The sequence below is a fragment of the Electrophorus electricus genome, chromosome 18 (assembly GCF_013358815.1).
Source record: "Electrophorus electricus isolate fEleEle1 chromosome 18, fEleEle1.pri, whole genome shotgun sequence".
Classification (NCBI taxonomy): Eukaryota; Metazoa; Chordata; class Actinopteri; order Gymnotiformes; family Gymnotidae; genus Electrophorus; species Electrophorus electricus.
The window spans coordinates 3581147-3605370 of NC_049552.1; the positions used below are offsets into that span (position 1 = coordinate 3581147).

At 46.3% G+C, this 24224-nt stretch overlaps 2 protein-coding genes across 7 annotated transcripts; one reads left to right on the forward strand and one right to left on the reverse strand.

The window, feature by feature from the left end:
* Nucleotides 1-295: 295 nt before the first annotated feature.
* fkbp15b (FKBP prolyl isomerase 15b) lies at nt 296-13113 on the reverse strand. 2 transcript variants are annotated; one of them, XM_035536507.1, is made up of 30 exons: nt 12792-13113; nt 11301-11407; nt 11094-11172; nt 10731-10800; nt 10459-10533; nt 10270-10368; nt 9677-9826; nt 9417-9485; nt 8938-9081; nt 8574-8722; nt 8117-8165; nt 7628-7762; nt 7135-7225; nt 6956-7032; nt 6693-6780; nt 6363-6472; nt 6166-6264; nt 5960-6054; nt 5598-5700; nt 5220-5252; nt 4647-4818; nt 4243-4379; nt 3899-4054; nt 3644-3796; nt 3454-3546; nt 3210-3323; nt 2874-2981; nt 1912-2513; nt 1304-1412; nt 296-918 (listed from the first exon to the last, which is right to left on the reverse strand). In XM_035536507.1, exons 1-30 carry the CDS (start codon nt 12839-12841, stop codon nt 832-834), a joined length of 3603 nt encoding a protein of 1200 aa, XP_035392400.1. In that variant the 5' UTR covers nt 12842-13113; the 3' UTR covers nt 296-831. The 2 variants fall into 2 exon arrangements, with proteins under 2 accessions (XP_035392400.1, XP_035392401.1); XM_035536508.1 differs by lacking the exon at nt 5220-5252 and having other exon boundaries at nt 12792-12974.
* On the forward strand, nt 12324-17942 carry LOC113586210. 5 transcript variants are annotated; one of them, XM_035536510.1, is made up of 11 exons: nt 12324-12437; nt 13730-13925; nt 14134-14305; nt 14898-14976; nt 15067-15182; nt 15567-15642; nt 15727-16056; nt 16219-16414; nt 16569-16696; nt 17338-17443; nt 17708-17942. In XM_035536510.1, the coding sequence occupies exons 2-11, from the start codon at nt 13775-13777 to the stop codon at nt 17905-17907; spliced, it is 1554 nt and encodes a 517-aa protein (XP_035392403.1). In that variant the 5' UTR covers nt 12324-12437; nt 13730-13774; the 3' UTR covers nt 17908-17942. The 5 variants fall into 5 exon arrangements, with proteins under 5 accessions (XP_035392403.1, XP_035392402.1, XP_035392405.1 ...); XM_035536509.1 differs by lacking the exon at nt 12324-12437 and adding an exon at nt 13194-13281; XM_035536511.1 differs by lacking the exon at nt 12324-12437 and having other exon boundaries at nt 13833-13925; nt 14903-14976.
* The last annotated feature ends 6282 nt before the right edge of the window (nt 17943-24224 follow it).

The following is a 24224-nucleotide window of genomic DNA, read 5'->3' on the forward strand; positions in this document are numbered from 1 at the left end:
GAAAATTGATTCATTTAACATTCATTACTTTTTCCAGTCAATTATAAGAAAACCCCAACTATTGTGGCTTGGTACACTTTTATACTGTATCTTCTGCTGTTGAGAAACTTTTCCACATGTACTGAAAAAAGTTAGCACAGAATTAGGATGTCATTAGATAGCTATAATATAGCACTGTTGCATACTGAATCTACTACGATACTGAAAGCCAATGTGAGATGTTTACATTTGTATTTCATGCAAGTGGATTGTTTTTTAAATAGAGAAGAATTCCAGGAATGCAAAAGAAGCCAGCTGAACAACCATCCTGTCTTTTATTACATCACTCCAGGATAGTTTGATGTTGAGTACAAATATTAAGACACGTCTTTAGCAAGCCAATGATGGTCAGTTATCACCATTACATATGAAAACCCTGTTTCATAAAAGAGAACAGTAATAACTTTCATGATCATGTTTCAGACTAGAAATGAGATTTTTAGATTTTGTTTATTGTGAATGCTTATTTTGGTGCAACGTATGTGATTGTTTGTCAATGCATTTCCAGAAGCCGACTAGTCATGACCCTTGACGCGGTTTTCGTGTCAAAAACATGAAGCCGTATTACAATAAGCGCTGCTGTCTCCTCTGTGAAAGGGAGCACTTTACATTTCTGAACTCGTTAACAATACTTTTGGAATGGGAGAAGCTACAGGCTCGCAGTTCCTTCCCATCATACACGTCGGTCCATGCTCTCTTACGTTTCATCCCCAACTCATCCAGTTCCTACGGCAACAGTTATCCAGGAGACAGGCAGTGGTGGTTTTTGGATTTTTTTGGTTGACGATGCGGTCAGCCCAGCCAATCCAGATCATCATCATCATCATCATCACTGTCATCACCAAACAGAGGGGCAGGAGGGGGCCGTCCTTTTAAGCTCTATAGACCAATCGGATAGCAGGAAACGTCAAAGGACATCAAACAACGACAACAACAAAAAAAACAGCAAAAAGCCCTAAACAGCAGAACCACTACTCAAATATTGCAATTACATGTCCTTATGATTTTAATGTAAAAACTAGCCTGGTTTTGTCCTCTGGCAAGGTGATTTTGGCTGAATGTATTTATCTCTCTCCCAGTTAAAGAGCTTGAGAAGCTCAACACTTCAAATAATCACACATGATTAATAATCATTAATCTGGTTAGTTAACACTAGGTGTTGGCAATTTGTTAGACCAAACAGAAATACAGACATGGACACAAAAGTGTGTGTCTTTGTGTGTGTGTATGTGTGTGAGAGAGAGAGATTGGGGTCCCTGCTCACCAGCTCCTCTTCCTCCTCTTCCTCAGTGGGGGGTGGTGGGGGTTTGCTCACAGTGGGACTCTGGAAAAACTGCTCCTCCACATCATCTCCCTCCCCCTTCTCAGAAGTGCTGAGAGGATAGCGGGATGAACCCGGACAACGGTGAACGTAGAGGAAACAGAAAGAAGACTTCCACACCGACACAGAGGCTGAGGGTCTCCACAAAAACTCATGCATGTGATAAAGATGGTCAGTGGATAACAAGGCCAGACACAAAGTCCCATTAGGGGGTTTGGTGGGGTCAGGAGTCGGTAGTCATTAGGGTTTTAAGCTGTTCGTAAACAATGTTCTTTTCACTAAATAACACCATTTATTATTATTATTAGTTTTATGATTTTCTAAACATATTCCATTATACCAGCAATAACGATTCAAAACATTTTTCCAACTAATGAAATCAGTGCTGAGTTACTGAATTACTGAGAAATCAAATTATTGCCCTTTTGCCGCAACTGACTGGATCTGGACAGTAAGCCACAACAAGAATGAATGATCCATTGATTTTCACATGGACAGACGTGCAGGGCTGACGTGGGTTCAAGCTCTGAGCACACCAAGGCTCCGCTTACCTGGTGATCTGCGGCGCCATTACCGCGACGTCCTCTTGGGGAGCGCTTGGGGGCGGCGGGGGGTTCTTAGGGGGTCCGTTCGGTTTGTTCTCGGTCAGATTGGGCTCGCCAAGCTGACCCGAAATACTCTTCGCGTTGTCCTCTGTGGCAGACAGCCCTGCGGTTCTCCCCTCTTCAGGAGTAATGTCCTTCTCAGGCCGCGTTTGTGGTGTGATGTCAGACTGGACAGTCTCCTCTCTGCTCTCATTGTCTGTTGGAAGAGCATCTTGAAGCGTTTCCTGTCTAGCCTTTGCAGTGACGCTCCGCTCCACTTCCTCTTCACCTCCGGCAACTTCCTCCTCCCCCTCCCAGCTTTCTGTCTCCCCATCTCTCGTCTCCGCCTTCTCTGAGACATCGCGCTTCTCTTCTGCTCGCATCTGGTCACCTTTCTCCCCCTCTTGGTCCTCTTTCCTTCCATTCACCTTCACCTCCCGCTGAGGGTTGTCCTGCTCAGGCTGGATTTCGTGCTTCCTTTTATCCTCTTCCTCACCCTCATCTTCCTCCTTCTCACTCCCCGTGGCTGGGAGCGGCTCCGCTTTGGAGAGCAGCTGTAGGGTAACATTCTGCACAAACCACCAAGACTCAGTCAGCCTCAGTCACTGCCTACAGGCTTCTGATCCATGAGCTGTTATAAGTTCGCGTGCTAGTGCTTAGGACTGATTCTACATCTACAGAATAATGACGTGGCGTGCCAATCTGCTGCTCTGAAATACTGGCAGCTAGGACATTTCACAAAATCAAATCTGGAGGACCATAAGACCACATGCCACTGTTTCCCATTTAGCTTAATGAGGAACCGAAGACTTCATTAACATGTTAAATTTTGGCTCAGCCCTGCAGAACCTGAAACATGGTTTAGAGTTTATTCATCTCCTCTGCTATAGCAGCAAGGGAATGTTCCAGAAAAGAACGAGATGGCAAACCTTAATGGTGTTGACGAGCACACCCAGCACTGCACTGCCTGTGTAGGTCTCCTGGAGATCAAACTCCCCCCGCAAAGAATGGAACACTCCATTCATCACACGCTTTACCTGCTCACATGCAGGTAGGCACAACCAGATGCGTGTGCGTGCACACACAAACACACACACACACACACACACGTGCACACAGCAGCAAATGCACACATACACAGAAAACAAATGTACAAACACAGGATAAAGTCTTATCTATTCACTATGGGCAGGATTATGATGTGGAGTATGGCACATGTTGTTCTGTGTGTGTGTGTGTGTGTGTGTGTGTGTGTGTGTGTTCACCTCTCCTGTAGTGTCTGGCGGCGGCTGTTGCTCTGCAAGTCTTTTCTCCAACTCAGCAATACGGGCCTCTCCCTTATGCATCAGAAACTGCTCTCTCTTCTCCAATGCAGAGCACTGCAACACACACACACACACACACACACACACAGAGTGAAATGAGGGTGTGGCAGACCGACGGGGGTGACGCTATACAGATGCAAAATGACAGAGAGGTACAAAGTGCAAAGATGACGCCCCTACTAACCTTGTCTCTAAGGGCCTGAAGCTCCTCCCCCTGATCTTGTTGCTGTAGCAACTGTTGCTCTTCCACCTCTCTGGACTGTTTGAACGCAGAGAACTGTGGAACGAGAGAGACGATGTAGGTGTGTCCTGACCTGTAGCTGTATGTGTTTAAGCTGCACTGTGTGTGTGCGTGTGTGTGTATGCGCACGTACCCTGTCCTGTAGCTGTGTGAGTTTAAGCTGCAATGTGTCTCTGTGCTCTGTGAGCTCTGTGATCTGTCGGCTGTGCTGCTCCCGTGCAGTAGCCAGGGCCTGTTCACACTTAGCCTGCCATTCACGCTCCACATCAGCCTGCACCTGGGTCAACTACACACACAAAAACACACACAGTTAGACTTTAACTATTAAAAAAAACAGTACAGCAAGTCATTGTATTTTGACAAAGTTTCTCACATACACACACACTACCTGTTCGGCAGCTGCTTGGTCCGTGCTGGTGCGGGCTTTGCGTAGCTGGTTGCGGAGTGTGTCCATCTCCAGCTGACTGGCCTTTCTCAGCTCCTCCAGCTCCTCATCGAAGCGCTGCCTCTCCATTTGCCACTTCCGCTTCCTCTCTGACAGAGTCTGAGACACACACACACTCATTCACATGTCAAAAAACAAATACACAGATACAATGCCTATATACATTCAGTGTCCTTTATTTAACTGGAATAGAATGTCCGTTAGGTACATAAGCCACACCCACAGCCAGACCCCCCACCTCACCCCACCCACCCCACCCCAGTACAGGTTCAGATTCAGGTACCCACTCGTTCCAGATTCTCTTTCTCACTCTTCACATCCTGCAGCTCATCATCCAGGGAGCTCAGTCTGAGTTCTGCCTCCTTCCGCTTCTGTTTCTCCGCTCTGAGCTGAGTCTGCACCTGTTCTGCTGTGTCTTTCAGCTCTGAAACCAACAAACACACACACACCCAACCCTAATGAACCCTAAAACTACCCGAACAAGTCCTAGATTCTGTGTAGTCTCTATTGTGACTATAATTTCTTGACTACCACGAGAAAAGATTCTAGTAAAAAAGTGACGTGAACCTGTTTCATTCTAGTAAAATCAACACATTATGAATGAGGCCTGCAGGCTAAACCAGGTGAGTTGGAGGTGTTAGGGTGTGGGTCTGTCCAACAGGTGGAGGTGTTAGGGTGTGGGTCCACCCACCCTGGAGCTGGCCCTGCAGCACCCCTGCTCGTGTGCTGTGTTGCTCGGCCTCCTGCAGTGCGGCACTCAAGCTGGTCTGCAGGCCAGAGGAGTGCTGTCTCTGCGCGCTCAGCTCCAGCTGCAGCTCTGACACCCGCGCCGTCGAGCACGCCAGCTCCTCCGTCAGCCGGGCCTGAAATGGGCGGAGCCAGGGAGACCCATATGCAAATTACAGTCCCGCCGCTTCTGACTTCAAGCAAAAACAAGACGAAGGACTTTTTATGCACGCGGAAAAAAAAAAAATGTATATGAAGAAGGAAAACAAGAACAAAAGGTTATTTGTCGTGGGGCCAATGAAAGAGGAATAGCGATGCAGAGGGGGTGTGCGCAAGATGGCCAATAGACCACCGGGTCTGTGGAGCAGGAGGCTGGCTAGTGACCCACGGCTGTGGGGACAGGAGTGGTGGAATGAAATGTGGTTAAAGGTCTGGTGGAATGAAATGAGAAAAAGCCAAAATGCAAGAGAAAGAGAAAAAAGGAATGATAAAAGAAAAAGATGGATACAGACAGACAGACAGTGCAGAGGACGCTCACCTGGTTCCTGCCCAGGTCCTGTGTCAGTGCATGCTGGGAAAAGAAAGCAGTCACTACTAGATGGCCAATTGGAATTAGTAAACCGGGGGGGGGGGGACGACTGAGCAGTGGCAGCACTAGACTTAGTCGTGAACATCTGCGCGGACGGTAGAGTTCAAGTTACCCTCATTTCCATAACTTATGCTGGTTTAAAAGACAATCAGAGAGCAGGTTTTAAGAGGCGTGGTTTAAAGAAAGACCGAAGACCAACACAGGCAGTGAAGGTACTGAAGTAGAAGGCAGTACAGCACATCTGCGCAGTAGAAGCCACAGCACGGCTGTGTAGTGGAGGTCAGCTGTGTATGGGTGCATGGTGCTGGGGATGTGGAGGTACCGCACCTTCTCCTGCTCCGCCTGCAAGATCCGAGCCTGATTATGCTCACTTGAGCTCTTCAGGGAGTCGTTCCTCTGCTCCATCAATAGATTACTGTGCTCCATGCACCTACACACACACAGACAGACACACAGGTCTGCATTATGTTGGGTCTGCATTATCCTGTAATTTATGCTTTGTTATGTTAGTATTCATTTTATAACCATTGTTGTTTACACTTAAGTGTCTTAGGTAAAGTGACTTCAAAAATATATATATAAACAGAACATATTGTTCTCATCACTACTACTGTTACAACCCCTCAGGTCCTAAAATACTCCACTAAAAGAACCGCCCTGTCTCAGACCACTGCGGTGGGATCTCGGACCTCTGGTTCTGGTTGATGAGTTCTCCTATCTTGCGGTTCTGCTCTTCGATACGCGAGCTCTTCTCAAACACCTCCTTTTTCAGGCATTCGTTCTCCTGGGAGGGGTGGGGAGGACGCTGGTCAGACTCTGTCTCACCGCAGGACTCTCAACCTTAACGCGGCAGGCGTGACGTGTGGCATGACATGCTGGGGGGGGGGGGGGGTACCTGGATGATGCGCTGAATGTTGTGCATGATCATTGCTGTTTCCATGGAAACGTTGGACAAGCCAACCGAGAGCCCGCCCTGCTTGTGCAGATCCTCCATCTGATTGGGCAAGACAATTTTCAAATACAGAAAGTATAAAAATTAAACAAAAGTGAATAAAGAGAACCGAGGATTAGGGAGAATGGTGAATTGCTGACCTTGCAGGCCAGTTGGTCCACTTTGTCTGCCACCTTGCCAACAGCCAATCGGATCTCAGTGCTGTGCTGTCGGGCTTCTGTCATCAAGAAGGATGTGACATCGCTACTTCCTGGAGGACAAAACAGATGCATTCATCCCTCCCTTAAAAAAAAAAAAAGATAAATTATCTTCTGAAACACTGCAAATACTGCTGAAGCCGAGACACTGACGGAATGGCTGTTGTGTAGAGGTCGCCTGTAGGGTTTGACTGTAGCGCATTTGCTAGTGCTACCTGAGTAAAGCAACATGGTTAGTACTGTAACACGGTGTGCTGTGAGGGTGTAGGTTACCTTGGTAAGGCACAGTCTGTGTGGGGTAGACCTGTCCAAGAGGCTGCAAGGGAGAGGGAGCCAGGCTGGACTGAGCAATGGAATAAGGCTAGGAAACATCACACACACACACACACACACACACACACTTAAGCTCAAGTCAGTGATCATTATCTCATCCACATACAGTATGGAAGGGCATTCTCCATGTCAGTTCCATGTCTTGATGTGCCATCTGTGTTGTTAGGATACTGCTCTTTGAGCTCGGGGGGGGGGGTGTTCACCTGAAAGGCATGAACTGCTGCAGGTGTCCCAAGCTGTGGGTTGGCTGCTGCCAGAGAAACCGGCATCAAGGCTGTTCCTGCGATGAAAGGATAATATGACACTAACCATGGGCATCTATCTACTGGTGAGTAGATCTTTCAGTATTTGCGTGTGTGTGTGTGTGTGTGTGTGTGTTCACCCTGTAGTGAAGTTAAAGGAGCAGAGGAGAGACAGACTGGCTGTGGAGATGGAGCTGCAGGTCGCTCTTTCAGCCGGGACACACTCGGGTCCTACATCACACACACACACACACACACACACACACACACACACACACTTATCATTGTAGACTGAACAGTGGGCCAAGTACCATTTTTGAACCAATTTTGTAATTCATAAAATATTTCTATATTTTAATGAATAAAATCCTACAACACAAGGATTTTATATAAATTTTTGTAGAACAGGCATTGTGCATGATGAAATAATATAAACGTTGTTGTTTTGAGACCAGTACAAAAGCTGTTAGTTGCTTGTTCCCACGTCAAATATTCAGTATATTTTACAACATAAATCTTTATTAACACAGATAGGAAAGGAACACTATAAAAAGGAACAGAGAGGAACACCATAGTGGATTCTGAAATATAGAAAAAACTTGTTGGTGGAGACTTTTTAATATATATATATACCTCCAGTTCTGAGTCACTGGACTCGGCCTGTGAGGAGGAGGAGGGTGCTGCTGCTGTTCCGGCGAGGAAGGGTAACATGGGCTGGCCCATCTTAGCCATGCGAGAGATGAGCTTGGCCTTGGTGGCGTCCGGATTCTGCCAGAGACAACAGGGATGTCTACCTGGACATGGCGTTTGCACTAAAACACCTGCAATTATGTGTCATGACAGTCCCCCACAGCAGATAGCACTCATTGCCTGTGCTTTTGATCCATTCACACATTACTCATTCGTGGTCAGTTTCCCAGACTCAGATGAAGCACAAGACTAGCCTAAAACTAGACTAAAATGAATTTCTAATGGTGATTTACCACTGGGATTGCAATTTGGCCAAGATGAATTTTAAACCTGTACTATGTTGCCCAAAATTTCCAGCAAACAATGAACGTGGGCAACTGTCAATATTATAAGAAAACTGGAACTGACCCAAGTACAAAGAAGGCCACTTACTGAAAGCTGTTCATTCAGAGAGTTGGGTTTAGGTCTTAAGGGAGGTTCACTAAAAGGAGAAAAATAAAAATTAATAACAGTGTCAAAACCCCCCCAGGATTCAACATATAGATTCAACAGTGTCTGGAAAAAAACAACTGAACAAATATTCCCACATACAATCAATACAGATGTTCTACACTTAATCATTCCACAAAATGGAAAAGATGCACTGATGTATTAAAAAAAAGCAAACATTCTTTTAAAAAGATGCAGCCAATAAAATATTTAAGGTTGTGCAAAATGGTATGAGCCACAAGCTAAATTCTCTAGATCCATTAATGATAGCAGTTCCAAGTTCTCTTATCTGCGAAAAATGTCTTTGTTGGCACAGGTATTAGCTGGCGGCCTCCTGAATGCTGCTCTGCTATTGGCCAGAGAAGTTGTCTGACCCCTCCCCCACACCTGGTGCTGGTACCTTGGCCTGCTGCTGACTGAGGCTGTGCTGGACACCTGCTGGGTGAGATCAGGACCAACACTCTCAACACTGGGGGCAGGGGAGGGGACGGCTGAGTCCCTGGAGACCACACCCAACTTCTCTGAGCAACTGTCCTTAACGAACTTCACCTGCAAGTACATGTGCCCACATCCATACACCAAAATACACACACAATGAGCAGTAGACTCCATATTACCACACCGGCCACTCTCCCATATGAAGTGATCCAAAATGTTCTTCTTGGCTTTTTTGATGATATTTAACCACAATGCTTTTTTACGGGAAGCATAAGAACGGTCTGGAGGCATGGCTATGGCTAAGGACTAAGGCTGCATTCCCTCACCCTGCGAACCTCTGCCTCGAACACCAGGGTGCTGTCGGGAGGGACTTGGCCCGGAACGCCCTGCGAGCCGTATGCCAGAGCAGGCGGAATCACCATCAAACGCCTTCCGCCTTTACGCATGTTAAGCATACCCTCCTCCCAACCCTGAGAGAGAGAGAGAGAGAGAGCGCGAGAGAGAGAGGCGCTTTTACAGTGCTTTTAATGCATTAGTGTCTTCTACAACTTTACAACCCTCTGATCCATTACTGCTGAGAGAGCACATTACACATAAAGGTTCCCCATTTAACAACACAAGACAAGGCTTAGCCAATATTTTGAAAGGACTCAAACTCATTCATTAGTTGGAGATAGGCAAATTCTATTTTCAGTCATGCAGTAATTAAAGCTTTTCAGTCTCTGAGAGGGAGAGAACAAGAACATTTGACATGCGAGTAACACTTGACCTTTGCGAATGCTAACAGCTCCACTTCTCTCCTTACCTTGATGACTTTCCCTGCACCAAGCTTCAGCCTCAGCAGTTTGTCTTTATTCACATTAGAGTCAAACACCTGGAGACACGCACAGGAAAAGTCAGCCAAGCAAGCAGTTAAGCAGTTAAGACATTCACTCCAAGCCTTGAAGGGCTGGTTGGGACTTGGTTAGCATTATTCATAATATGTATCATTATGCAAAGTTTCCATTGTCCATAATAACATGAACACATTTGGCCAGTTCCCTTAAAGTGAGCCTGTTCCCCCACCTGGCCGATGGTGTGCTTCTGCAGGAGCCAGCCAGTGTAGGCCACCTCTAGCGAGTCTCCATGCTCAACCTCCTGGCCCTCACCGGAAACCAGGTCCTGGGTCACCACGGCCTCCAGCGGAGCACCAGAGTTCGCCTTAGCCAGACACACCTGCACCGGCCGGACATACAGGTGCAGCTTTGACCCATGGTTCATTTAATGTGGCCAGATGCTAACTGACCACTGCTGACCAACATACTGTACACAGTAGAGTTGATTATGTAGACATTCATTATTCACACCTTCATTCACACCGGGAATTTAAATGGCTAAATGTCTAATAGGCATAAAAGCTTAGAAATTCATTTCTAACACTATAGTTGTTAATTGAGGTTTCATGGTTTTCATTGTTATTTATGCAAATCAATAAGGATCAATAAAGGATATCCAGAAAAATAAAGATAAAGTGTGGACCTTACTGCCTGCTGAAAATCAAAGCTCACTTAGTTCTTGTACAAGCCTAGGAAGTTAGGTCACGCATGGTAACGTCTAGAACATTGTGGTGCAACTAGAGGAACTGGAGTGCTCCAAAAACGCTGCACACTCTTACTTGCCTCTTTACAAAAGTCCGTGGCGGCTTTCTCAGACTCGAACATGAGCGACCAGTTCTGCCTCTGGTCATCGTAGAAGGTGCAGTAGTTGCTGGGTTGGACCTGGGCCAGAGGAAGCAGCCGTGGTAAATAAGAGGACAGGGCCGTTCGTAACAGCTCGAGTACCGTCATGGAGATTTAAAAAACACTCACAGTGAGGATGAAGGCGGGGTGGATCCTGGCTGCTGTCAGCTTCCTCTGCTGGCTGGCATACAGCAGCAGTTTATACTGGCCAAGAGACAAGACAAATGGACCGGTACAACTTACAGCCCAATCTCTACTGAAATGACTGTCCCTCAGTGTATTGTGCTGTCCATACAAATTATTCTATGATATATAATGAATTATCAAATGTATAATAAAATGCAGTGTTCCAGGGGCCCCTCTGGAACTAAGTCATAGAGAAAAACAATGACTGCCTCCACCTCCTTGGTTGTGTGGTTTCCTAAGACTGCAGCTCCCAGCTTGCCTTGCTTCATATACTGTCCATTAACACTGCAAAGGTAAACATAACTTTGCTTTAAAGTCATCCTATACTCCTGTTTGGGAGCCTGATGTACAGAGCCGGAATGCAAGCAAATCCTGTAGTTTATCAAAACATTCACAATATGTACTTTAACTTGTACACTAGAGTCCTTTGTGTTAATACACATTACACTTGAACGTTTTATACATTTTAAAGGAAGTACATTTAATGGAGTTATTAAACATGCTGCACTGGGATCAGGGAACTGAGCACATGTTGGAGCCATCAGGGATAAAGGTGTTTAAAAGCATGAAGTACTTACTATCTGTAAGCCTGAACAGCAGTGGCAAAGAGCACTGCAGGAGAGACAGAGGGAGGGCCAGGCTTTTGAGCAGGGGGACCTGGGAAATTTTTAAAACAGACTCAGATCTGACCAAAGCAAGCTGAGTACGGCCACGGAGACACTAACTGACTAACAAATTGAGCACTGCCAAGTCTACGTCCACAGGATCCAGCTCTTGGAGCCTACCTGAGTTAATGGAGATCTTGCGGGGCTGTTTGGGGGCTGTGTACTGGAATGACTCGTTGCCCTGGCTGGTTGCTTGGTCCAGCCCAAACAGCGAGGCTAACTTTGCCCTGAAATCCAACACAGAGAGAGAAAGAGAAAACACAAACATCATGGTTCCAGCAGAATTACTCCCCACTGCCCCCTGCCCTCAGACCCTGGTACTGTACCAGAGGTGCCCCTGCTCTGGTCTAATCACAGTCCATGGGAGATTTGAGGCAGTGCTCTCAACACAGTGAAGGCTGCTGTTGGTTTCCTGGACTGTGCCAGCCTGGGCACATAGCTACGAACATGTGAGACGAATGATCACATATCCAAATCCCTGCCATCAGCTTTGCTTCCCAGCCCAGACACATAACACAAAACTAAGCTCCAAATCAAAAGAACATTCCACCCTTCCCTTTTAATACAATAAGATCCCAAGTAAGAGTTCACAGATGATGTAAGTGAAAGCAGGTTTGACATAAATGTTGAGAACAAAATGTTATTATCTCACCAGAGAGAGGCTATATAGCATTAGATTTTTGGACGTAGTTTTGTTTTTAGAACTACAAAACAAAAACACAGCTGTCCTCCTTTTGGTGATAAACATTTGACAAGATTACAGGGGTAATTTCTAGTGGGCAAAATGATTTTGCAGCGAATAAATAACCAGTTACAACACGTGAACCGCTTTACTGTAAAGCAACATTCTGACCCATGGTTATTTCGAAAGTGTTGCTTAAAGGCCTGAAATCACATGATCAAGGCAGCCAAACTGGTCATGTGAAAACAAATATAAACACTAAGGGGACTGGGTGGCATAAATGGGACAGAAATGAGAAAGAATATTTTATTATACTAGTTTGTTATCTAGCTATCTGACAATCTACCCTATAACTAACCCCAGGTTAGTTACTTACAACTAACCTTACAACACTGCAAGCGAGCCAGCTTTGCTAGCCATTCAGGCACACTCGCCTCTGTTAAAGATTGTCAATCCCCAACTCGCTGATTGCTCGCAAGACGGTCAACCTGACACATTCGTATCGTGAACAGCAGTTCATAGCTGTTTATGGCTGAATCAGATTCGACCTCGTGGGAGTCTTTTCTTTGAAACCGGTCCGATCTTGCAAAATGTTAACGTTAATGCTGTGTAAATTAGCTAGCGTAACCTATCTAACCTAGTTTAAAGGGCCACAGTTATTAGCTATCTTAAGATAGCTAGGTTGTGTGTGCATTTGTGCTACAGATGCAACTTAGGTTTGTAGCTAGCAAGATGCCTAGCTACCATTTTTCCGAATATTGTATAAATATTCCAAAATGCTCAAAAAGTGAACTTCTGAACAGGCAATACTAGCTTGCTAGCTAACACAACTAGGTTAGCCAGATAGTTAAAAATCAGGCATCGGATATTGTGAGCTGAATGGCTGAATGGCTTTTTGGAGCCGAATTTGTGGAAAAGCAAGAACTCACCCCCCAGTTGGAGACATGAAATCTCCATCTTCTTCATCGTTCGCAAACATGTCTCCGGATTAACAGGGGTGTAGATTTTCTCGGCCGATAAAGAATATCGACATGTCATTCAAATCAAGCTAGGATAGCTACCTAGCCAGTCAGCTAACTTCCCTGTCCCTTCCTATCACCTGACCTTCCACTGGCTACCAGGTCGCTATGTCGCCTTCGAATCTATATATACGTCAATTTATTTATTTAGTCTGCCAATATATGCTGTGCTGCGATAACCTTCGCTAGGTTACACAGTACAGACTCAAGTTATGTAGGAAATGAACACGACTAGCTAGCTAGCAATATCGTTGGGGTTGTGAGGTTGCTAAGCAACGGAACTTTCCCCTCTAGCTAAACTTCTCTAGGTTAGGCTACCTTAAGTTAGCTAGCTAGTGTTATATACTTTAGCACAAGTTAGAAACATAGTCGTACATTGTTCATGGTTTACAGTACTACGGTAAGAGTAAGACAATTGTATACTTATTTTCAATAAATAATGTAATTTAAAGTAGCTGGCCAGGGTAAGCCAATAACGAATATATCAGTGACATAAGTTACACAAGTCTGCTTGATAGCTAGCAGTTAACCCAATTCAGTTAGCTGACGTTTACTAAAAGTAGTTGTAACGTTAACATTATTATAAATATAACATTAGATTGTATTTAGTTTAGTTGCAAGAACTGCTAAGTACATTTTACCACTTTACCGCTGAATTCGTGAATTGATGTTTGGGGACGTAGGTTAGCTAGCTGGCGAGCCTTCATAAAGTATCAAATAATTTAACACTCAACAGGTTATGAAGCATGTAGGTTGTACTTCTGAACCACTGTTGATGGCGCAATACCTTACATGTGCAACGGCAGTTCATTTGTGCGTAACTTGTTCAAATGACCTGTATCTTTCAGAAAATGTTATGGTAAGGTACATCTTTGTACTGAAATCTGCACATCATGGGCAACCTCGGCGATGAGCGCCTGACCGAGGCGCACTGTTTGTGGGCCCTGTGTTCACATCCGTGCTGCTGGGAGGCCGAGCGGCGCGTCGTTAAAGGGCTTCCTCGCCGCGCCGCCGGGGCCCCCACTAAGCGTTGTACTGTCGATGGTGGGTCTCCCATGATGAAATCATAAAGGTGCCATATACATGCGTTGCACCTAACGTGCAACACTATCTGTGCCATGAGGTGGAAAGTCAGTTGCAGTGGTTCTTGGATACAGAGCGTTAAAACACTCATATTTTGCATCAGATAAAGCACTGATTGTGAGCGTCTACCGCATTTCCCGACTCAGTCTGTCCAGTGTCTCATCCGCAGAGAGTCTGCCACGTCTGAGCGTGGTCGATGTTTCGGATTGGGCTGGCAGAACAGAGCACCCTGAGCGGAGGCTCCTGTGCAAGACCGTTGGTTCACGCAGATCTGTACCGGAAGGTTCTGCCTACAATTTTCCCTGGTCACCTCTGCGTCCACAGAAGGAGAAGTTTAAAAGGTGAGCGATGTTGCTATTGATATTCATCCAGCCTTTGGAGTATTTTTGGGCTCTTGTTAGTCCTGTTAGTACTTTTGCAGTTTATAAGAACTCCATAAGACTACAGTTGAAATTTAATTGCTAGAGAAATGTTTTTATCTTCAGAGGAGAAAAAGTAATGTGCTGCTATCACTAGTCACTTTCATTACTAAAAATGAAATTTCACAGCTACTTAACATGCATCTGAATTTGGCATTCAACTTGCAACTTGTAGTTGCCAGACAGCCAATAGCATTCTGAACTGAGGTTGTTGGAATGACACCTGAGAAGAGACAGATGGTTAATTTAAAATGAGTCCGTTACATTTCGTTTGACATGCTGACAGAGTAAAACTGGGTTTCTGGTTTTCTGCCAAGCTGTGGTTAGCAAGTTAACCCTGCATGGGGTTCAGACTGTGCGTAACTGGTACTCAGGGCTCAGCTTGTGGGATGAAACAGTTAAACAGCCCAACTCAAGAAAAACACTTTATATCTTCATTATAACTAGACAGAATGTTGTCTGTGTGCATTGTGGCTGCCTCAGGTCATTATGGACTGGCTGTGTTTCTGTGCAGTGCAGGTCCTGCCCTCCCTGTTCCTAGTTCAGTAGGTCCCACAGCACACACCAGTGGCACCAAAGACAAGGGAGTAAAGGCAGGTCAAAGGTCATGCTGTATCGATATAAACATGTTGTGGATGGTTGTATGTGGTCGTATGAATTGTTTTTTGTTTTGGTTTTAACAGTTGAACACAGCTCAGATCGGCCCTCTGATTGGTTGTGAATCGCCGTGGGGATTAGGCTCCTTAGTCTTGTGGGTCCCAAACCCTCGTCGGATACCGGAGAGTCTTACCCTGAAGAGGTACCAAGCAGCCCCCCCTGCCCCCCCCCCCCCCCAAAGATCTGTGCTCTGTTCCCCAAAAACATCATAGTGTGATCATCTTACATGAGAGAGAGGGTGTTCGGTGTAATACTCACCCTACCATTTAAAGATTATCTTTGTGATTCTTTTGGGAAATCCAGCACCACGTTATTACATATCACGACTCAAGATAAAGTATGTTAATGTTGTAAAACTGTATTATAAACAGTTATCTATCCATTGCTGAGTACTTTACATTACAAGGGTCTAATTGTTTTGAGCTTCAATATTATATACCCTATTGGACAGTAGAACCATTAATGTTGAATTAATTGCTTTATTTCAGAATATATTACTGTGTTTTTTTTACTTGTCCACTGTCAGGGCAAAATCTCCACACTGTGCAGTGAAGGAGATCATCTGTCTCCCAGCCTGTCTGCCACAGAAGACTCCTAAAGTGGTAAGGAAAGCAGAAACCATGTAACTGTTTTTCCTGCCTGCTCGTGCTGGCTAATAGCTGACATTCATTGCTCCTTCTGTCTAGAGTGGCAAATCTGAAGGAGTGAAGAAAAGCGTGCGTTTCCAGCTGCCCTTGACCTCTCGTCCCAGGCGCCAAGCCAGGTTCGCCTCTCTAGATCAGAGCGCCGCCCTAGAGGCTCAGCTTGACTCAGCCACAGTCAGCAGTGGCAGTGATGAAGAGGAGGCAGGCATCATCACTGGGCCCAGCCATCCACCCACTGAGTGCGGAGCCCCCAGAGAGAGCAGTTCCTTCCTGCTGAGGAACACGCCTGTAGTGCTCCACTGTGGCCAGGAGAGGGCAGCCAAGAGAGCAAGCAAAGTTGCTCCAGCCTCCCTCTACAAACTGGACAGCAAGGTTAGGACCTTGTCTCCACACATCCCTCTGTCGTGGAGTAATAATATCTTGCTTGGCTTTTAGGATTTAGTTATTACCTGTCAACCTTGCATTTACATGGTGGTTTTTCAAGTGAAGTCAGTTATACTGTGTGTTATGGGGTTCTGCTTTTTCTTTGCATAGACTGGCAAGGAGCATGTTGATTGGGAGAACCTGAAAGGGCAGGCGTACCTGTGGAAAAGGCATAACATCCCTCAGCAGAAAGAGTGCAGGGACAGATTTTGTCCACCAGGGGCCGCCAAAACTCTGGAGACTCCTGGCCTGTGCACTGCTTCTAAAGTGAGTTTTCAACCCCCGCTCCGAAGCCAAGCATCTGGAGGTGAGTGCCTCTGCTTCGTTCGTCTGTTTGCCTGTAACAATTACCACCTTACTCAGCCCTGAAAAACATGTATGTTTAAACTTATAATGGAGTAACTTACTGGAGTAACAGAAGTCTGATTGGTGCGTGTGGGCGTGTGTGTGTGCGTGTGTAGCGTGGTACTGTATAAAGGGGATATGGCACTATCAGCAGGAGTGTCAGCCTAGCACAGCAGCAGAGACACACACACTCCCCACTATGTTTGACACTACAATGGAGGCCGAACACAGTCTTCTGCACAAAGTGAGAGAGCAGATGCACAAATGCATGCATGTACACACACACACACACACACACAAACAAACACTCATAGATATAATGTCAGAATTACCCTTCATGAGGATAAAATAAGATTTTTAAAAAAATAAGCTAAAAGCAGTATTTTAAATAAATCACACATTCAATGAGTGATATTTCAGGCTCAAACAAATGTATATTTGTATGCTGTATATTTTACACTATTTTGGAAGAAAAACATTTTTTTTGTAACACAATAAAAATATGTTTCTCAAAAATATTGGCACCCCATTATTCGATGAAACTTCTCCTAGCAAGAATAACAACACCAAGCAACTTTGAGTAATGCTAAGCAAGCTTTGATAACACTTGTAGAACATGCTGAACATTTCCTCTGATGTATCTGACACTAATCTGACGCTAGCCACTGAAGAAATCTTAGAAGCATCTGTTTATTACAAGCACATATGCATGCAATAAGGCGTTAAGGTTTTTGGATGGAAAAGTGGTCTAAGAAAAAACTGAACAGTGCTTCCTGCTTCCTAAAGATCGTAGACTGAAAATGTGTGTGCGAGCATGCGTGTGTGTCTGCATGCATGTCTATGTGTTTTATGTGTGCGACTGTGCATATGTGTGCATGCATGCAGGTGCTAGACACAGGTGAGAAGAGTGAGAGACAGAAGGGCAGTAAAGATTCCGTCACGCCCTTTAACTCTGCGCTCTACTGCAGGTGCCCCGCACAGGCACAGCATGGTGAGATTCAGCACAACCATTCACAGCACAAGACAATAACACTCAGCACAGCCATTCACAGTAAAAACACAGTGAGGCCCAGCACAGCCATTCACAGTGCAGCCTGGGTCAAAGAACCTACTGGGCACCACAGATCCCTGTCCCTGCCTGGTGTTCTTGGCACTAATACTGCTAATTATAGAGGGGCTCTCTCTCTCTCTGTCTGTCTCTCTCTCTCTCTCTCTCTCTCTCTCTCTCTCTCTCTCTGTCTGTCTGTTCACACAGATGGTGAGTGTGAGGGCCCAGTGGTGCAGGCTGCTCTTGCTTTCACAGGCGAGGCTGTTCCCTGTTCTTGTGCTGGCCCGGCCCACAGTCTGAGCCTCCTCAGTGGGCCACTAGAGCCCTGGAGAGGGCTGAGCTCCACAGACAGAGGCCCGGAACACAAGGGCCACCGGCTACCCCCGCCCAGCATCAGATCACTGTAGCGAGTGCACACAAAATAAAAGCAGTTTGTTTTGTTTTTGTTTCTTTATAGTGTACTTATTTGTGCATGTAAGTTTGTTATATTCATTGTCCTACTTTAAGAAGATTCTTTATTTTAAGACATTTGATTTGATTCCTGTTATGCTTTCTGATGTGCTGGTCAGATGACTCAGGTGTGTTGGTTGAGGGAAATCCCTGAACCCTGCAGGACAGTGTAGTCACCCACTGTGCACGCAACAATGATAGCATGGTAACATACACACACCCAAAAACACAGCTGTTGTGTGTGCCCTGGGTCGGTTCTCACACCCAGCCTCTGTCCCCATGCCAGAAAACCTTCAGTCACTCTGTACACTGCATATACACACACATGCACACACACTTTCCATGAGGACTAAGCTTTGGAGAAGTGTGGGGGGGCGGGGGGGAGAGAGGAGTGCTTCCTCTGTGAGGAGAGATTTCCACAGTGGTTGCCCAGGGCTGGAGAGGCGAGTTGGGTAGCTGGGAATTCCCATCTACCTGCACGGGTCCTGGCCCCGTCCGTCTGCTCCTGCACCGAGCACAGGAAGAGCCAGGCTCACTGCCCCGCAGACCCTACAGCTGCGGCAGGGCCGGAAAACACGGCACTCCTAAGGCCGGGGAGGGCAAGGACAGGGGCTATCCTGGGAAGGGTTGTCAGGACAACACGGACTCGTCTGTGCCATGCAAACCTGTAGAGGCAGATGCACATCTCAAAGGCATGTCCGACTTAAACATACAGCCTTAATTATACGTGAACGTTATATACAAACAAAAGGGGCATCTGAGTTTTAAGTCAGCACAATTTTCTACTTAAGAGCAGGTGCAAGTATGCTACGAGCTCTTTGTGATGTGAGCGCAGAGAATCCTGCTGTGATACATCACCTGACTCATCAGACCCTTTTGCTTCTGAATATGACACTGACGATGGTCACGGGTCGCGCTGTAGGTTAACACGGAGGCAACCCGCGTTGGTGCCCTGCATAAAAGCTCCTGCAGCATTGCTGCCCTGCTGCCCCTGGTTGCAGGTCCCAGTGACGTCGGTGAGCGCAAGGGTTTGTTTGGTCAGGGTTTAGGGCTGACTACACATTCCTGACTGCACAGGCTGTTCACACACAACCTACGGCCTCGGGGATGAGGGGGAGTGCCGTCGCCGGGCCGGCGATGACGTCTGTGAGCTGCGTGAAGGCGGCTGCTCTGTGTTGCTCACGTAGGGGTGCGTGAGCAGGTGTGTGCACTTGTGTGTCTTTACATCTGATCTGTAAGGGTTTTGACCCAGTTCGAGTTGTTGCGCCTGCGTTGGTGAGGCCCTCAGCCCTGGGATAAAGGCGCCTTTGATGGCCGTTGACTCAGGGAAAAAGTGAATGCCTGCACCGACAGACTGGCTTAATTCAGCTCCGGCTGACATACACAAGCAAATCAGTGTGAAGAGTGAGTGATTTGAGTAAACAAATGACCTGATGGCCTGAGCACTGCTGCTGTGTGTGTGTGTGTGTGTGTGTGTGTGTGTGTGTGTGTGTGTGTGTGTGTGTGTGTGTGTGTGTGTGTTTGTCGGAGAGAGAGAGAGAGAAAGTGACAGAAGGTATTTAAACCTAATTAAACAAATGATGTTATGCCAAGAACTATGTAGGAGCCTTGGCTTTGATGTTCTGCCTTTACCCTGTTCTGAGGACCTTTCCGCAGCGTCTCTCGTTACAGTCGGTCTGTAGCTGTGGCTGGTGGAGGCAGGCCTCAGGTCAGTGAGCAGCACCATCCTTTCCCAGCATTCCTCTGCCCTCTTATCTTTTCCTCTCGCGCTTCCTTTGATGTTGTCGCTTTTGGGATCGTCTAATCCGGACCACCGATTTAATAAAAGCACAACATTTGTAAGCACGCAATCACAGCACGTGTGTGTGTGTGTGTGTGTGTGTGTGTGTGTGTGTGTGTGTGCGCACGCACGTGTGTGGGTGGGGGGGGGGGGGGTGCGTGCATGCCCCAGGCATATTCGGTAGTGTCACTTTGCCACTTTGCTTGTGAATCTAGAACTTTCCGAGATAACATTTTTTCCCCAGCTGAAATCAACAGGCGGTACTCTGTGAGTGAGACAGGCGGTACTCTGTGAATAAGACCTCCGCACTCACACACTGACCCCACCCTCATCCCTACCCCCCCACTGCAAACAGCGAGACCAGTGTGAAGGTGCCAGACCCCCAAACCTCAACACTTGACTCCCCTCAACACTCGAACCGCCTCTTGCTTCGCTTTAGAGTCACCCTCAGAAGACAGGCCGAATCGCAGCTCCATTTTCAGACTCCGTTTACGTTTACATTTCACCTTGTTATCAAGGTAAACCCGACTCTTCTGAGGACGAACCTTAAAGTAATAGATGCCAGGTTGAAATGAGAATCCAGTCACATGGCAACTGGGTGTATGTGTGTGTTGCCTAGCTGGAGGTTGCCTAGGTGTGTGAGTTCTGTCTAGGTGTGTGTTGTGCCTGCCTTCTTCGAAGCAGTGACTGCTCCCCTGCTCAGGTGAGTCTCTGTGACTCAGATAGGTCACTGCATCATCCTGTGAAGTGAAGTGTTCTAGGGTGCTTTATGCACCATGATTGCAGAGAGAGAAACAGAACTCCCTTGTGAAAGTGTTGCAGGCCATCTTCACTACTTAAACACTATTGTTCCATTATTAATCATCATTTTGTTTTTGTGTGGGGAATTTTACATATACATTAATGCACATAAATTATATAATTCCATAAATTATACACTGCCTGGTCAAACAAAAAGGTCACCACCTGGATTTAACTAAGCAAATAGGTAAGAGCCTCCCATTGGATAATTAATGCATGGGTGATTGTTTAACCCTAACTGATGCCGTGAGGAGCTTCTCATTTGTTAAACAACCACGTCGAAAGACACATCCTGTGGTCGTGGAAAAGATGTTAATCTGTTTGAGAAGGGTCAAATTATTAGCATGCATCAAGCAGAAAATACATCTAAGGAGATTGTTGAAACTACTAAAATCAGGTTAAGAACCGTCCAACGCATTATTGAAAAGTGGAAGGACAGTAGGGAAACATCATCTTCAGAAAAAACTCTTGAATGATCGTGATTGGCGATCACTTAAACGTGTCATGAAATCAAATTGTAGAAAAACAACAGTAGAACTCAGGGATATGTTTAATAGTGAAAGTAAGAGCATTTCCACACGCACAATGCGAAGGGAACTCAAGAGACGGACTAAACAGCTGTGTAGCCGTAAGAAAACCACTTGTCAGTGAGGCTAACTGGCAAAAACGGCTTCAATTTGCTAGGGAGCATAAAGATTGGACTCTGGAGCGATGGAAGAAGGTCATGTGGTCTGATGAGTCAAGATTGACCCTGTTCCAGAGTGATGGGTGCATCAGGGTAAGAAGAGAGGCGGCTGAAGTGATGCACCCATTGTGCCTAGTGCCTCCCGTACAAGCCTGTGGGGGCAGTGCTATGATCTGGGGTTGCTGCAGTTGGTCAGGTCTAGGTTCAGCAATGTTGTGTCCAAAGAATGAGGTCAGCTGACTACCTGAATATGCTGAACGACCAGGTTATTCCATCGATGGATTTTCTCTTCCATGATGGCACAGGCATATTCCAAGATGACAATGCCAGGATTCATCAGGCTCAAATTGTGAAAGAGTGGTTCGGGGAGCATGAGACATCATTTTCACCCATGGACTGGCCCCCATTGAGAATCTTTGGGATGTGCCGGAGAAGACTTTGCGCAGTGGTCCAAATCTCCTATTATCAATACAAGATCTTGGGGAAAATTAATGCAACTCTGGACAGAAATAAATGTTCTGACCTTGCAGAAGCTTGTGAAAACGATGCCACAGCGAATGCGAGTCGTAATAAAAGTGTAATAGAGTGTGTGACCTTTTTTTTTGGCCAGGCAGTGTATAATTATGTATGGTTCCTGTCTTTCCTTCAAGCTTGAGGCCTGGGAGCTTGAGGGTCTTGCATAGTATTTTAGCTGTTCCCAGGACTGCACTCTTCTGGATGGAGATCTTGGAGTGTCCATCACTATGGGTGGTTAGCCATTACCCTTTTGTCTCGATCTGGAAGTCCCACAGGCTCTTAGCTCTGTCATTCTCCACCACCTTTGGGGGTGTATCCCACTTCAGATACACCTCAGAACTTCCAGCTGTACGCAGCACAGATGTTTCTATTTATTATGCGATGCCATTGACACATTGCCTGCTAGCATCTTGCATCCCACTGTTATGTGCCGCATCCCCATCTGGGGTCCGGCCCGCTGTGGTAGATCCCAGTCTCTATTGATCTTGTATTCAGAGCTTATTCCTCTGCTGTTGTGATTGGTGCTTCCGTGCTGTCATTCAGCTCAGCCTTATCCAGTATTGGCCGGTGGGACGTACCATGCAGGGATTTTTCCTCCCATGAGAGTTCCTGTTCCTCCTCATTCCCATCCTCCTCAGGTTTCCTGGATAGTGGCTCTGACGGTCACTAGTCCTCAGCCCCCCTCCTCCCGATTTGTGTACAACCTCCGAGTGCTGGATTTGGGATGAAACCCTTCGTGCATTGTGAGGAGTTTCCTTGTCTTGATGTCAGCGGCTTCTACCTCCTCTTTTGGCCAGCTGGTTATGCCAGCTGAGTATCTGATGACCAGTAGAGTGTAGGTGTTGATAGCCTGGATCTTGTTCTTTCCATTCAGCTGATTTCTCAGGACTTGCCTCACTCTTTCTAGGTATTTGGCTGTGTTGCCTTTATTGTGGCTTCTTCATGGTTCCCATTTCCTGTGGTATTCCAGGGTCCTCGGCATATGCTAGGTTGCCTTCTGGTAGTGCGATCCGCTCTGTTCTAGCTACCTTCTCTTTCCTTGTAACCATCAAACCACACTTATCCGGCCCAAATGACATTCCAATGTCACTGAGATTGATTCAGAATTGTAGTGAATTACACAGTGTTTCCAGAGAAACAGAACGTTTCGGACAGAGGCCCTTCATTGGCTGTGCAAGCAAAGTGCTTCTGAATTAGCAGTAGGAGGAGCCAGTTTATCTAATATATATAGAAGGAGCTTTTTTTTTTTAAGTACCGAGGCAGCAAATTTGTGGGATTTTGATGCTGGCACTAATGGTTTGTGAGGAGATTGTCATGAGGAATGTACATGCCCTTTGACCTCTGGGTGTCAGGATGTAGGGTCAGAGTTCAGCAACACACAGCTGATTCCACACACACCGTCGGCTCACACCAGGGTGGGCAAACAGTCGCCTCTGCATTGCTGATCCACGTGAGAGTAGAAACTCCTCACATGGAGATGGGAGACACTGTTTTTAAACCAAAGATACACAGGACATAGAAACATGCACTTGCTCCTCTTAAGGGCATTTGCAAGTTATCACAGACTATTCTGAAATACGTCAGTGCAGCTACAGCACCTCTTTCCACACACTTCCGCTGTGGATGGGTTTTTGGTCTCATTTTCATTACAGTTCAGATAGCTCTCTGTAACACTCTCTCTTTCTCCCTCTCCCACACACACGCGTCCCCAAAGTTCCTGTTTACATGCTCTGTCCATCTTTTTTCACAGGTGTGTTGTCACAATAGCAAATGTTTTCAAGCCAGTATTTCAGGTTTAACTGCCACATGTATGGATGTGGAAACATCTCTGCACCTTCCGATTTTTAAGCACACCTGCCGCACACACTCATCCTCACACGCATGCACAGGAACACACTTACCACACTTGGTAAATGTATGAACTAACAACCTGATGGTGATGGTGACACTGTGATGACTGGACTGTTCTCACAGGCGCTGCTAAAGAATTAAACACATTTCATCATCGTGCACCAAGCGGTGTGTGCGCTTTACATTAGATCGGCTTCAATACCACTTTGTTGCTTTGCCCTTGTGCTAAGCGGAAGTGGTGAGTTATGGAGACGCTGTGCCTCTGAGACTCACAGAGTGGCACACAGGGCCAGATTAACAAAGACAGATTAGCATTTGGATCAAGGTGATGCTAAAAGTTGCCAGTCTGTCTTTAAATGAACCCCTGTATAGAATAACTATGATCAGAGAGTCCTGGTACTCAGATGCCATGTGCTGCAGTATACCCTATTAGATGCAGAATGCTACAGCTGCTACATTGTGGCGGAGTGTGTCTGTGTGTCTCAACCCAGTTTGTGTATGTGTGTCTCAACCAGCTGTAGTGTGTGTGGGGTGTGTGTGTGTGTCTACCAGCTGTATAGTGTTTGTGGGAGGGAGTGCATGTGTCTCGACCAGCTGTAGTATGTGTATGTGTGTGTGTCTCGATCAGCTGTAGTGTGTGG

Bases quoted from the DNA above. Each gene is read 5' to 3' on its own strand.
- fkbp15b (XM_035536507.1), bottom strand. From the start codon at position 12,841: ATGTTTGCGAACGATGAAGAAGATGGAGATTTCATGTCTCCAACTGGG. The intron at 4,819-5,219 runs GTGAGCGTCCTC...CGCCCATTTCAG, and splicing joins AGGACCTGGGCAGGAACCAG to GCCCGGCTGACGGAGGAGCT. The intron at 4,380-4,646 runs GTGGGTGGACCC...TGTTGGTTTCAG, and splicing joins GCTGCAGGGCCAGCTCCAGG to AGCTGAAAGACACAGCAGAA.
- LOC113586210 (XM_035536510.1), top strand. From the start codon at position 13,775: ATGGGCAACCTCGGCGATGAGCGCCTGACCGAGGCGCACTGTTTGTGG. The intron at 14,977-15,066 runs GCAGGTCAAAGG...TGGTTTTAACAG, and splicing joins CCAAAGACAAGGGAGTAAAG to TTGAACACAGCTCAGATCGG. The intron at 17,444-17,707 runs GTGAGATTCAGC...CTGTTCACACAG, and splicing joins CCCCGCACAGGCACAGCATG to ATGGTGAGTGTGAGGGCCCA.